General features: G+C 42.6%; 1 protein-coding gene across 1 annotated transcript in view; it reads right to left on the bottom strand.

The window, feature by feature from the left end:
• NSMCE1 (NSE1 homolog, SMC5-SMC6 complex component) overlaps positions 1-12,582 on the bottom strand; it is a 35,335-nt gene extending 22,753 nt beyond the window's left edge. The window contains exons 1-2 of the mRNA XM_052664304.1: positions 12,534-12,582; positions 5,439-5,585 (exon numbers count right to left, since the gene is read on the bottom strand). Coding sequence (XP_052520264.1) covers positions 5,439-5,574 — 136 coding nt within the window. The 5' untranslated portion in view covers positions 5,575-5,585; positions 12,534-12,582. The remainder of the gene's footprint in view (positions 1-5,438; positions 5,586-12,533) is intronic.
• Positions 12,583-12,880: the final 298 nt, after the last annotated feature.

Genomic DNA, 12,880 nt, shown 5'->3' with positions numbered 1-12,880 from the left:
GACTCCTGCTTCATCATGCCAGGGTAGATAACTGGATTTTGTCAAATGCTTCTTCTGCACCTTCTGAGATGATCTTACGATTTTGCTTTTTTAGTTTGCTAATATGGTGAATTACTACACTGACTGATTTTCAAGTGCTTACCCCTTGCATTCTTGGGGTAAACCCTATTTGGTCATTTTATATCATCCTTTTTATATATTGCTGAATGAAACTGGCAAAAATTGTGTTTAGAATTTTAACACCTACAGGGATTTCCCTGGTGGTCTAGTTAAGAATCCGCCTGCCAAGTCAGGGGACATGGGTTCGATCCCTGGTCTGGGAACTAAGATCCCACAAGCCTCAGGGCAACTAAGCCACAACTACTGAGCCCACGCACCACAACTACTGAAGCCCACGCGCCCTGGAGCCCATGCTCCGCAACAAGAGAAGCCATGGCAACGAGAAACCCATGGACCACAAGTAGCAAAAGCCCACACACAGCAACAAAGACCCAGTATGGCCAAAAATTAATAGATAAAAAGAATTTTAGCATCTACATTCAGGAGGGATCTTGGTCTTTAGTTTTCTCTCCTTGCAGTATCTGTCTGGTTTTAGTATCAGGATAATGCAACTCTTATAGAATGACTTGGGAAGTGTTCTCTTCAAGTTTCTGGAGGAGCTAAGGTAGAACTGGTATTACTTCTTCCCTGAATGTCTGATAGAATTTACCAGGGAAGCCATCTGGGCCTGGAACAGGCACTATTCCAAGCCCCATGTGAAAATCCCACACTGCTTCCCTAATGGTTTTTCTCAAGTGTTTCTTAGCTTCAGGGAGTTCCCTTGCTGATCAGTTCCCAGCTCAACCCTTGACAGGAGTGGAGAGGAACTCTACAGATCTCTACTCTTCTCTCTGTGCACCTCTCTTCTCCAGGACCCTGTCCTGCAAACCCTAGCTGCTTTCGTCTCCTGAACTCTCAGCTCCATCTCCTCAGCTCAGAGAGTCTGTCTGGCTCTGCCTGGCTCCCCCCGTGCCATGGCCTGAAGACACTCTCACGGCAGTGAGTGGAGGCAACTGTCGTGCTCACCCCCCTCTTCCCTGTGGTGTAAGAAGATCCTTGGTCACTGTCCCTGGTTCCTGGTACACAGTTCCTAAAACACTTGGAATTTCCCGAGTGACAAGGTGACAGGCAGGTCTTCTGTTCTGATGAGTTAGGGACTCTTGGCAGGTCCCTAACTAACTTCAGGATGAGGGCCGCTTGCAGAAAGAACAAGCCTTGATTTGATGCTTGGAACTTTCAGCCTCATCCCACAAATCTGGGGAGCAGAAATTGAGCTAATCACCATCAGCCAATGATTTGGTCAATCACACCTATGTGATTAAAACTGCACTAAAAAGTCCCTAAATGTTGAGATCTGGAGAGCTTCTCTGACGGTGAACACATCAAGGCCTTAGGAGGGTGGAGCACCCAGAGAGGGCGTGGAGGTTCTAAACCACCCCTGCCTGCCAGAGCCTGGCTTTGTGTCTTATCTGCACAACTATTCTTGAGTTGTATCCTTTACAGTAAACTTAGAAAGCTTCCCCAATGGTGCAGTGGGTAAAGAATCCACCTGCAGCGCAGGAGACACAGGAGATGTGGGTTCAATCTCTAGACTGGGAAGATCCCCTGGAGGAGGAAATGGCAACCCACTCCAGTATTCTTGTCTGGAGAATCCCATGGACAGAGGAGCCTAGTGGGCTACAGTCCCTGCGGATACAAACAGTCAGACAAATAATAAACCAGCAAAGGCAAGTAACATGTTTTTTTAAGTTTTAAGACCCATTCTACCAAGGTATTGAACCTGAGGAGGGTGTCATAAGAACCCTTGATTTACAGTCGGTCAGTCAGAAGAATGGGTGGCCCAGGACTTGCAACTGGCACAGGAAGTAGGTGAAATCTCACAGGACTAAGTCCCTCCCTCACTGGTGGGATCTGACACCTAACTCCAGATACATAGTGTCAGAACTGAACTGAGTTCTTGGACACCTGGGTCGTATGTAGAGAACTGGGAAGGTAGTGTTGAGGGGGGCGGGAAAAAAAAAAAAAAACAACGAATATTTGGTGTCAAGATGGAAAAAAACCCTCATTGCTCACCTCTCAAGAGATCACTGTCCTTCACTGACTAAAGTTCAGGGTTGCAAGTATTTTGTCCATTTTTCAATTGTTTCAGTCAGGAAAGTAAAGAGTCCCTGTTGCTCTAACCTGGTCAAAAGGGGAAATCCTCCAGCACACGTCTTCACCCGCACTCCACAGGCCTCCTGTACCCACGCCCATCAAGGGGGCTTACACTGGACTTGTCTGATTGTGTGTACATGACTCACAAAACCCAGAGTAAAGTTTATCTCTGTGTCATCAGCCCTTGCCCAGAGGGCTGGCCCACCAGGGAGTCTCAGGAAGTGTTGCCGGATGGCCACGTGCTTGCACACAAGCCCTGGGCCAAAATCGAAGGTGCTCCAGTGCCAGGAAGAAAGGCCAAGGCTTCATACCAGGATGTCAAAAAAAAAAAATCCTTTACTAGCCAAGAGATGTGGGGAATTGGGTCTTCCCCTAATGACAGTAACAGGGGAGCCCAAATTAGGAAGTATTTTGATAAAAGGGACGAACGCTGCGGGAAACTGCAAGGAGAATAACTTGCAGTTTCAACGACTTCTTTGCTTCATCCTTCTCTGAGGACCTAAACATTTTTCTAGTTGGTAAATGGGGAATTTCCTAGGAATCTCTTCAAACAATAGGAGATTAATAATCTTAGTCTTCTAAGCTTTTACTTAATTTTAGATGCTTTCTTTTTATCATCCCTTGGGGATATTAATCTCTCAAATAACACTGACACTTAAAAACAAGCTTTTCTCTCTCACTCTCCTTTTTTTTAACGAAGGATGGGAGAAAACATCTACAGTTCTATCCTGACTATCCTAGCCATAACCAGATCTTGATGAACAGAAACGGTACATGAGATGCGAGGAATAAATCAATTCCTAGACACATTTTACAGGACTTTCCTAAATTAGGTCATGACAACTTTAAAGGTCAGATAAAGGCAAAAACACTTTCATTCTTAGTACTGAGGCATCATACAGCTCCTTACAGTCAGCTCTGAAACTTCCCCATCAACAATAAAGCTCAAGGTCAGAACTTAGGTAAGAAACTAAAAGAGAGACGGAACTGTCATGTAAGTAAGATTAAGAAAAACATGACTCTGCCTATCGCTGGAGGACACTGATGGCCAGGGTTAAAGTCCTGCTGTATTTTTTAAAGAGCAAGAGAAGGTAGCTTGACAGGTGTAATATTCCATTTCTATAAAGGAAAAGCGAAAAGTGAAAGTATGAGTCACTCAGTCATCTCTTTGCAACCCCGTGGACTGCAGCTGGCCAGGCTCCCCTGCCCATGGGATTTTCCAGGCAAGAATATTGGAGAGGGTTGAGGCTCTCACCAAAGACCCCGACCCACCACAGTACAGGCAATCAGAGCAGATATATTTTCACCAGGAGGAAAGTCTCAAGCATAGCAATAACTATGTCACTGTCTTGCTTCAAATCCTTCCAGAAGGTCTGCAATGTCCACAGAGTTAAAAAACAAAAACAAACAAACAAACAAACCCATGACTATGGAGAACAATTACAGGCTCTTCATAACCTGTAAACCTACACACCACAAGAACACGTTCTCTTCCCACAGAGCATATGTTCTTATCCAAAGTTTCCCAAGGTTCATATGTCAATTAAGTTTGGACACAAAGGATCGAGGGGAGTTTAAAGGGATTCCTTATTGAGGGCCCCGCCAAGCTTTTAACTTGTTGCCATGCACCATCCAGCTCCCAGAATTTCCCATGAACGCATCAGCGGACCAGCCACTTCAAACCTGCCTCCTCTCTAAACGCCACCCTCTTCTGTCCGCCTCCTCCTGCACATCAGGAAGGACACTGCTCTGTACTTGCCATCTCCCCTTACTGCTCTTCCCCCCCCCTCAGCTCCTGGGGACCTGGCTTCTGCCTCCGTCACACCACAGACTCCAGTTCTCTAACGAGGCAGCTGGTCTCAGGTCCCTTGACCAGTGTCCCCAGTGCCCCGCTCATACCTTACCCCAGCCCTCTTGGCTTAGCTCACTACTTCTTTTGAAAATTAAAAATACCAAAAGAGGGCCTTTCCTCGTGGTCCAGTGGTTAAGAATCTGCCTTGCAATGCAGGAATGGAGGAGGGGGCTTGGGTTCAATCCGTGTTCACAGAACTAAGACCCCACAAGCCGCAGAGCAACTACGCCTGAATGTTGCAACTATGCCTGAATGTTGCAACTACTGAGTTCACACACCGTAACCAGAGTCCGCGCATCGCAATGAAAGATCCTGCATGACACAAGGAAGCGCCTTCATGCCGCAACTAAGGTCTGATACAGCCAAAAAAACTCACAAAACTACAGAAAGACAAAAACATACAATAAAAAAACACTTATTCCTGTTAATCAGGACAACGACTACACTATCCTAATAATGTCACATTTACTTCAAGTCTTTTGCTTTTTCAAAGAACAAAATAGACAATGAGGTGTCCATTGATTTCTAATGACAAAATGATCCCCCTCCTCCTCTCCCCAAAGACAAGCACCGCACAGCGCACCCCACATCCTTTAAGACTCCACTTTTAGATTTCTACACGCAGACGTATGTATTCACGAACAGTAAAGATCGTTACGTTTTACAAAATACTTAGCACAATGACGTTGTACAATAAGTATAATTTACCAACTTTTTCACTCAATGAGATCTACCCACACTGACATTCAGCTGAGTAAGATCTACGAAGGTGGATTTCACTGATCTGTCCAAATGGATCCTCTTGCTTCTCCTGAGCCCTCCAGTTACGGAAACCAGGTCCTGTCTCTAAGTGCTCCACGTGTGTTATCTTCGCTTCTCCCAACAACCCACTAAGAAGACGCTCCCAATGCCCACAGCTGGCCCAAGGCAGGGATGAGCTTTACCAGCTGGGCCAAGTCTAAGGCTGTGCCCTTCACTGCTGTGCGAAGCTGCCCTCTTACGTCAATAGCCAAGGGAGCACCTTCCATGCCAGGTGTTTAGCTCGTATCATGTCTCTTAAGCCTTTGAGCCACCTCGGGTGCCAAGTACAAATAAAAATCCTCATTTTAGAAGTGAAGAAACTCGGACTAGAGAAGGCGCTAGAGCTTTAGTGTGAACCATAACTATCCAGCCATCAGAGTCCAGATTCTTAGCCACTGGGCTAAGCGTCACATTTACTTTTAAAAAAAAATCAAGAGTTGAAGATGAGCAAGATGGGCTGGTGTGAGACAGTGACAGACCTGAATGCCCAGGTCGGGAGCATCGGTGGACTGGGTGCGCGGCGTCAGCCCAGCATCACTAGCCCCTGATCATACGGCGGCAGAGCAGCCTGGGAGCAGGGCAGGGTACTCACAGTCATGGACCTTATAGCAGTGCTTCTGCAAGCGCTTGACGTCGCACTCTTCCAGCACACCGTGAGTCATCAGCAGCTGCAGAAATCGCCGGTGGACATCGGTCATGATGCCCGTTCTCCTCGTGTTGCCCTGCATGGATGGAGGAACTAAAAAAGGAAGCAAAGGAAATCCAGTCACGTCCGAGCACACCAGAAGCGATGCTCCATGCTGTGTTCCAGTCTACAAGTTTGTGACAGTTTCTAGAATCAAGTTCATCACGCTGATTAGTACAAAGATGAAAAGGACACAAGCCAGGGACAAAGCACATCAGCACTGTGCAGAGGTAAGAAGCTTGAGCTTCCCTGGTGACTCAGTGGTAAAGAACCTGCCTGCCAATGCAGGAGACGTGGGTTCAATCCCTGGATTGGGAAGATCCCCTGGAGGAGGAAATGGAACCCTCCTCCAGTGTTTTTGCCTGGGAAATCCCATGGACAGAGGAGCCTCAGAGGCTACCGTCTATTGGGTCACAAAAGAGTCGGACACAACTTAGCAACTAAACAACAACAACTGGTGAAAATAATGGACTCTGGAAGCAGCCAGAACGCCAGGTTTCACAGGTTGCTCCACCACACGGGTGCGTGAAATAGGGAAATGGACCCTCTACGCGCTTCAGTTTCTGATCTGTTAAGTGAAAAGGACAGAAACATCCTCCTTAGAATTACTATGAGGAAAAACGAACAAAGAACATAACAGCCTGTGACAACTATAAATGGAGTATAACCTTTAAAAATTGTGAATCACTCTGTTGTACCCCTGAAACTTAAAATATTGTGTAACAACTATACCTCAATTAAAAAAAAAATACATATAGGAGCCTGGGGGTAACAGTCTAAATGATTGTAAAAAAAAAAAAAAAAAAGTTAGCTATTTTTACTAGTAGACAATTCTGAGTCTGAAAGTTGGCTCAACCTCCCACCAGGTCTATGGTTTGGGATAAATTTAGCTGAGGTCCCATTTCTCACTATAAAATTAGAATAACATTCACTGCTTACAGAGATGAGAGGAAACAATAAGAGCTGGTTTCCCTCTCCTCTCCCACACCACTGATAAAACAACTGTTGTGCTAGGACTGCAGGGTGTTTTGAAAATCTCCTTGCTCTCTACTAAAACGCTATCTTTCCACAAACCACAAAGATCAGAGCTGATAAAATGAGCCTTGATTTTAAAAAAAGCACAAGTCTGATCTAAAGGCCTGCTTCTGCCACAGAGAGGTGGTGCAGTGCAGGGGTAAGACCTGGGGTTTAGAACTACACAAAGGGCTCCGAGACCAGTGCGTGCCAGACTCGCCTGATCTTAAGAATCACCCAACTCGTGTATTACAAATGCAGATCTCCAGGTCTTTTCTGGAAGTTCTGACTGCGGAGGGGCTTGGAATCCTGAGGTTTTAACATCCACTTCCCATGATGCCATGATCTCATCAGAAAGTCACTATTACCTTAGAGAAATATAACACAGAAAAAACACAGGTTTAGCTAATATGCTTAACCTCAGTCTTTTCATCTATAAAATGGGGATGATACTATCTTTAACACATACGATGAAGTTTAAATGAAATATGACTACCAAGGGTTTGTCAAGAACTAGCACCAGGAGATATGCAAAAAGGTTACTATTCTTTCTAAAGGCATCATTGGCTGAGCCTCAGAACTAGGAAGACACACTATCTCACGACCAGCCCCTCTGCCTGAATGCTAGCTACCCTCGAGTATATCTCACCAGCATCTCAATCTCAACCAATCCTAAACTGAACCCACCTTTTCCTTCCTCAACCCTTTTCCTCCCTGCAGTCCTCCTCCTTCCGGAAGCACTGGTTCGGTGTTACAGCCCATGCAGACATTCAGACACCACAGACCTGATCTTCAAATTCTGACCCTTCTCTTCTCTGGGGTTGACTCAGCTCCAGCCAGTGCTCAAGTCCGGCCAACTGTATTTCCTATCATTAGGATAGAATATCTCATTCATTCATTCTATTTTTAGGTACTGTGTGTGCATGCTCAGTTGCTCAGCCATGTCTGACCCTTTGCAACCCCATGGACAGTAGCACGTCAGGCTCCTCTGTCCACGAGATCTCCCAGGCAAAATACTGGAGTGGGTTACCATTTCCTACTCCAGGGGATCTTTCCAACCAGGGATCGAACCCACGTCTCCTGCACTGACAGGTGGATTCTTTACCACTGAGCCACCTGGGAAGTCCGTTTTAGTACTGAGTACACCCTTAATTGTCAGTGGTTGTTCCAGGGACAAGAACAGAATATTCTGTGGACTTTTATCCTAGAGACTATGGAAACTCAGGTTCTCCAAATTAAGGGTCTTTAAATAGATGATGCAGCCAGGCTGTTAAATCAGATCAAAAACTTGCCAAATTGAATAATGAATAAAACCTAGCTATATGACATAGAAGTTACTTCTAAAACATAAGAATGCCAAAAAATTTACAGTAAAAGGATAGGAAAATACACACTCTGCCAACTAACCAAATATTAATATGACACAAAATAGACTTTAGGGCAGAAATTATTAATAGAGATAAAGATGGTCCCCATAAAATGATACAAAGGTTCGGTTCCAAAGAAGCTCTAACAATTTTAAATGTTTAAGCACCTAGTAACAGAGCCTCCAAACAGTTAAGGCAGAAATAATCAGACCTACAAAAATAAACACATAAATCCATAACTATAGTGGAAGATTTTAACATAGCCCTCTCAATCACTGATAAAATGAATAGAAAGAATCTGTAAGTTTATAGAAAAGACTTGTAAAACGCAGCAAAAAGCTTAATCCGATGGACATGCATAAAACACTGCACCCAACAGCAACAGAACACAGAATCTTTAAGCATACTCAGAATAATTTTGCAAACTGCCACATATGGGCCAGAAAGCAAGTCTCAGCAAACTGTAAAGGACTGGTCTCATTCAGAGTATGTTCTCTGACAGCAATGCAATACAGGTGGAAACCAGAAATGAAAACTAGAAAAGTTGTTTAGAATTTAAGAAACATACTCCTAAATAAGCCATTATTAAAGAGGAATTATTAATGGAAATTAGAAAATATTTTGAACTGAAAATAACAAAATATTACACACAGAAACCAGTAGAAGGAAACTAAAACAGAAGAAAGAAATTAATAGCCTTAAATTTTTATATATACTTGAGGAGGGAGGGCATGAAAATTAGTGAGTTAGACACCCATATCAAGAAGCTATAAAAATAATAACAGCAAATTAAATACAAAGAAAGTTAAAGAACGAAAAAACCAAAGACCAGAAATTAATGAAACAGAAAATAAGTACATATCTGAAAAGGTCAACAGAACTAAAATTAATTCTTTGAAAAAAATAATTAAGTGACAAACCTCTGACAAGATTTTTCAAGAAGAGAGATAAAATTTATAAATAAATAACATTTGGAATGAAAAAGGGAAACCAAATGCAGACACAAACGTTTTAAAAAGATATTATAGACAAATTAAAATAACCTGAATTTTAAATATGTATACAGTCATAGGAACTCATTCAAAACGAATGATTATTTTAAAACATAAACAATTTTATAACCATTATAGACATTTTATGGGAAATTTATCTTCCCACAAAGAAAACTTCAGGTCCCAATGGATTTATCAAGAAGTTCTACCAAGTATTCTAGAAACAAATAATTTCAAATGTTACACAAACTATCACAGAGCCGGAAAAAGAGCAAGCTGTCCCCAAAGCATCTGATAAGGCCAACATAAGTTGGGCACGGAAACCTACCAAAGACGTCAAAAGAAAGTAACATGAAAAGTTCAATATTTTTCATGAGCACAGATGCAGTAGGCCTAAACAAAAAAATTAACAAACCGAATCCAGCAAAGCAAAAAGAATGATAAAAAGAGTGATCAAGCAAGGATTTAACACTGAAAGTCAATCAAATGGCATCTGTCAATAATATCTCAATAAAGCTGGGGGGGTCAGGGGACAAAATCAATGTGAGCGACCTGGATTGGGAAGATCCCCCAGAGAAGGAAATGGCAACCCACCCCAGTACTCCTGCCTGGGAAATCCCATAGAGAGAGGAGCCTGGCAGTTCATGGGGTCGCAAAAGAGCTGGACATGACCTAGCAACTAAACAACAACATCAACAATCATATTAGTAGAATAAAGAAGAAAAAGCACACAATCATCCTAATAGATGCAGAAAATAATAGCTGATAAAATTCAACATTCATTCATATAGAAACTCTTTTAACAGACTTGGCATAAAAGGAAACTTCCTTTACTAAATGACATCTACAAAAACCACAGCACACAGAACACTTAAGGATGAAAAGTTAAACGCAGTTACTTTAAAATTCAAAGTGATCCAATGTAACTGAATCAAAACAATTCCAATCAAAATCCTAACAGGCTTGGTGGGCATGACTGTGTGTGATTTGACAAGATGATTCTAAAATGTATACGGAAAATTTAAACACAAAACAGCAAAGACATTCCTGGAGGACTTGTCATACCAGGTACCAAGACTTAATATACAGCTAGAGTAATGAATAAAGTGTGATAATAATAATAAAGTTGTGATAATAGTACAGAAATGGACAAACAAGGCCAATGGAACAGAACAGACAACTAAGGAATAGAAAAGGGTATATATATGGATACTTGGCATGCTGCAGAAATGGAACTTCAGGGAAAAGCACTTTTCAATGAAAGGTGCCAGGACAGCCCATTATACATACATGAACAAAATAAAAATAAAATTAGACACTTATTTCACAGTATCCACAAAAATCAATTCTTGAGGGTTAAGGTCATAAGAAAGGAACATTATAAAACTTTTAGACAACACAGGAGTTTGTCTTTAGGACCCAAAGGTAGGAAAGGACTTCTTTAAAAAGATATGAAAAAAACAAACCATACAATACACTGATAAATCGACTGTTAAAATTAAGAACTTTGCTCACCAAAAACAGAAAGCAGGGGAGTCAGAAACAGAAGACAAGCTCAAACTAGAAGATATTTGAAACACATTTAAACCACAAAAGATCCATAATGAGATTTAACAAAAAAAAAAACAACTCTTACAAATCAGTAAGAGGAAGACAACTGGAAGAGAAAAATGAACATGGAGAATTTTATGAAGAGAATGCACAAGTGATTAATAAATTAAGATAAGAAAGGTTCAATCTCGCACCAGGCAAGTAAGTGTTAAACCACAGTGACTAATGTCTTATCCATCATCAGACAGGCATACATTCTTAAAAATGGTTGAGGCTGAAACTTGCCTCAACTGCTGGTAGAGTATAAGCCCTTCTAATTACTTCAGATGTTTATTTGATAACATTAGCAAATCTGATATCCCCACAAAACCACTCTTAGGTATATGCCTTACAGAAACTTTCACATTTACCTCAGGAAGTACGTTGATAAACTTCCTAAGGTAAAAGTAGCATGCTGTAACAGCAAAAATCTGGCAACAGTTTCAACTCAAGAATATCTACATAAAGGCATTTATAAATATACCATGGAATTCAAAGCAGCAATGAAGTAGAGCTACTCATGGCAATATGGATGCATCTCTTAGACGTAACATTATGTGCAAGAATCAACTCACAAAATATATATCTGGATCCCATTTATATAGAATCTAAAAACTAGCAAATCCGTACATTGCATTAATGAGATAATACTAAAAACTACAAAGAAGAACAAGGGAATGATAACACAATATTCAGGGCAGTGGTTATCTTCCGGGAGGGAAGAAAAGAATTCAATGTAGGCTTTGAGAAAATGATAATGTTCTATTTCTTAACTAGGTGGTGGATGGTCATTGTACTTTTGTTCTTCAAACTTATAGTTGTGTGTTACTATCTTAATAAAAAAAAGAAAATGATATAAGTATGTTAAGGAAGAGCCAAAATTAATGCTAATAAGAAGGAAGAGGTACAGAACGGTATACAGTGCTATAATCTGGGGGAAAAGCAGGGGGGGAATAGAGGGTAAAAAACAGGCTTGTTTGTGCATTGAAGTCAGTTGCCTCTATGAAGGGGGCAGGGGTTAACCATGGATATGTATTACCTACCCATGTAATTTATAAATAGAAAAGTTTGTGGAATAAGAAAATCTCAAACATAACCATCTGTGCCAAGTGCCAGACACAGTGTAAATGCTTCATGTGCAGTCTCATTTCATCCTTGTCAGAATCTTATGAAGAAAGCATGATCCTATTTTACAGATGAGGAACCTGAGGCTGAGAGGGTAGAAGGCAACAGAATTAGTAATGGAGACAGGGAGTGACCATACAAAAGCAGAGTTAGGAATTCTGACACCCTCGGTTCAAATATTCAAGAAATATGAGTGAACAATAAAATTATCATCCAGGTTCCTTCTCTGCAATTCTCAAATCGAACACACTCTCAAAACCAACTCTTTTAAGTTTGAAAACCTGATCTAACCTAAGGTGAGGTTATTTAGGGTTGTTGCTTAACCCCTATGTATATGTGTACATACGCATATATTTAGCTGTGAAAAAAGTATCTGATTACAAGACACTGCTCAAGACCCTGCTGAAGATATGACAGGACCTACAATGCATGTACATTACCTTTGGAAAACTCGAGAAATTCGGCATTCTGAACACATGTAGCCTCAGGGCTTTGAAATAAGGCGCTGCGCACTTGTACAAGGTAAGAAGTTCTGTACCCAAAATAGTAGGAAAGCACAGAGGCTGTCAACACTGAAAGCATGGTCAGTGGAAGGCCGTACTTATTCAGATTAGTCAATTTTGTATTTCGCTTTTACAGCTAATATTCTGATTTAAAGTATTTCTTCACCTAATATTACGACTTTAAAACGTCTGTCTCCGTGTAAGGGCCTAGCTTCCAGCCTGCCCCTCTCGGGGCCTCAGTTTCCCCACCAGGAACTGAGAAGCCCCAGGCCCCCGGACCCCGGCGACACACTGTGCCACACCACGGGACCGACCCCGGGGCCTGACCGCACCTGCTGCCCGCCCCTCGCCTTTCGAGGCTGCCGTTTTCTTTTCCCTTCAGCCTCCCGCCCGGACGCCCAGATTACCCACCACAGCGCCCAAGCGCAGCCCTCACAGACGACGACGAAGGCAGAAAGGAGGGTTCGGCCCCTCCTTCTAGGCGGGGCGAACGCGGATGTGGCGCTCCCATTGGTTGCCATCGCAGATCTAGCCCTCCCATAGGGTGACGCACTTCCGTTCTGCAGCCCGCGCCGTTGCCATGGTGCCGCGGGATCTGTCAATTAGGTCCAGAGTTTGAGCATCCTACGCGACTCTCTGTACCTTATGGGAAAGGGCTTCCTCTTCTCGTCCTCCGCCTTCCAGCTCACAGTGGCACCCCGCGGCCCAAGAAGAGGAAGGAGAAGAGTGCTGTGTGCCCTAGGTAGTGGGTTCGATTC

Source organism: Budorcas taxicolor, chromosome 2, assembly GCF_023091745.1.
Source record: "Budorcas taxicolor isolate Tak-1 chromosome 2, Takin1.1, whole genome shotgun sequence".
NCBI lineage: Eukaryota > Metazoa > Chordata > Mammalia > Artiodactyla > Bovidae > Budorcas > Budorcas taxicolor.
This window is presented reverse-complemented; position numbering and strand designations above follow the sequence as displayed.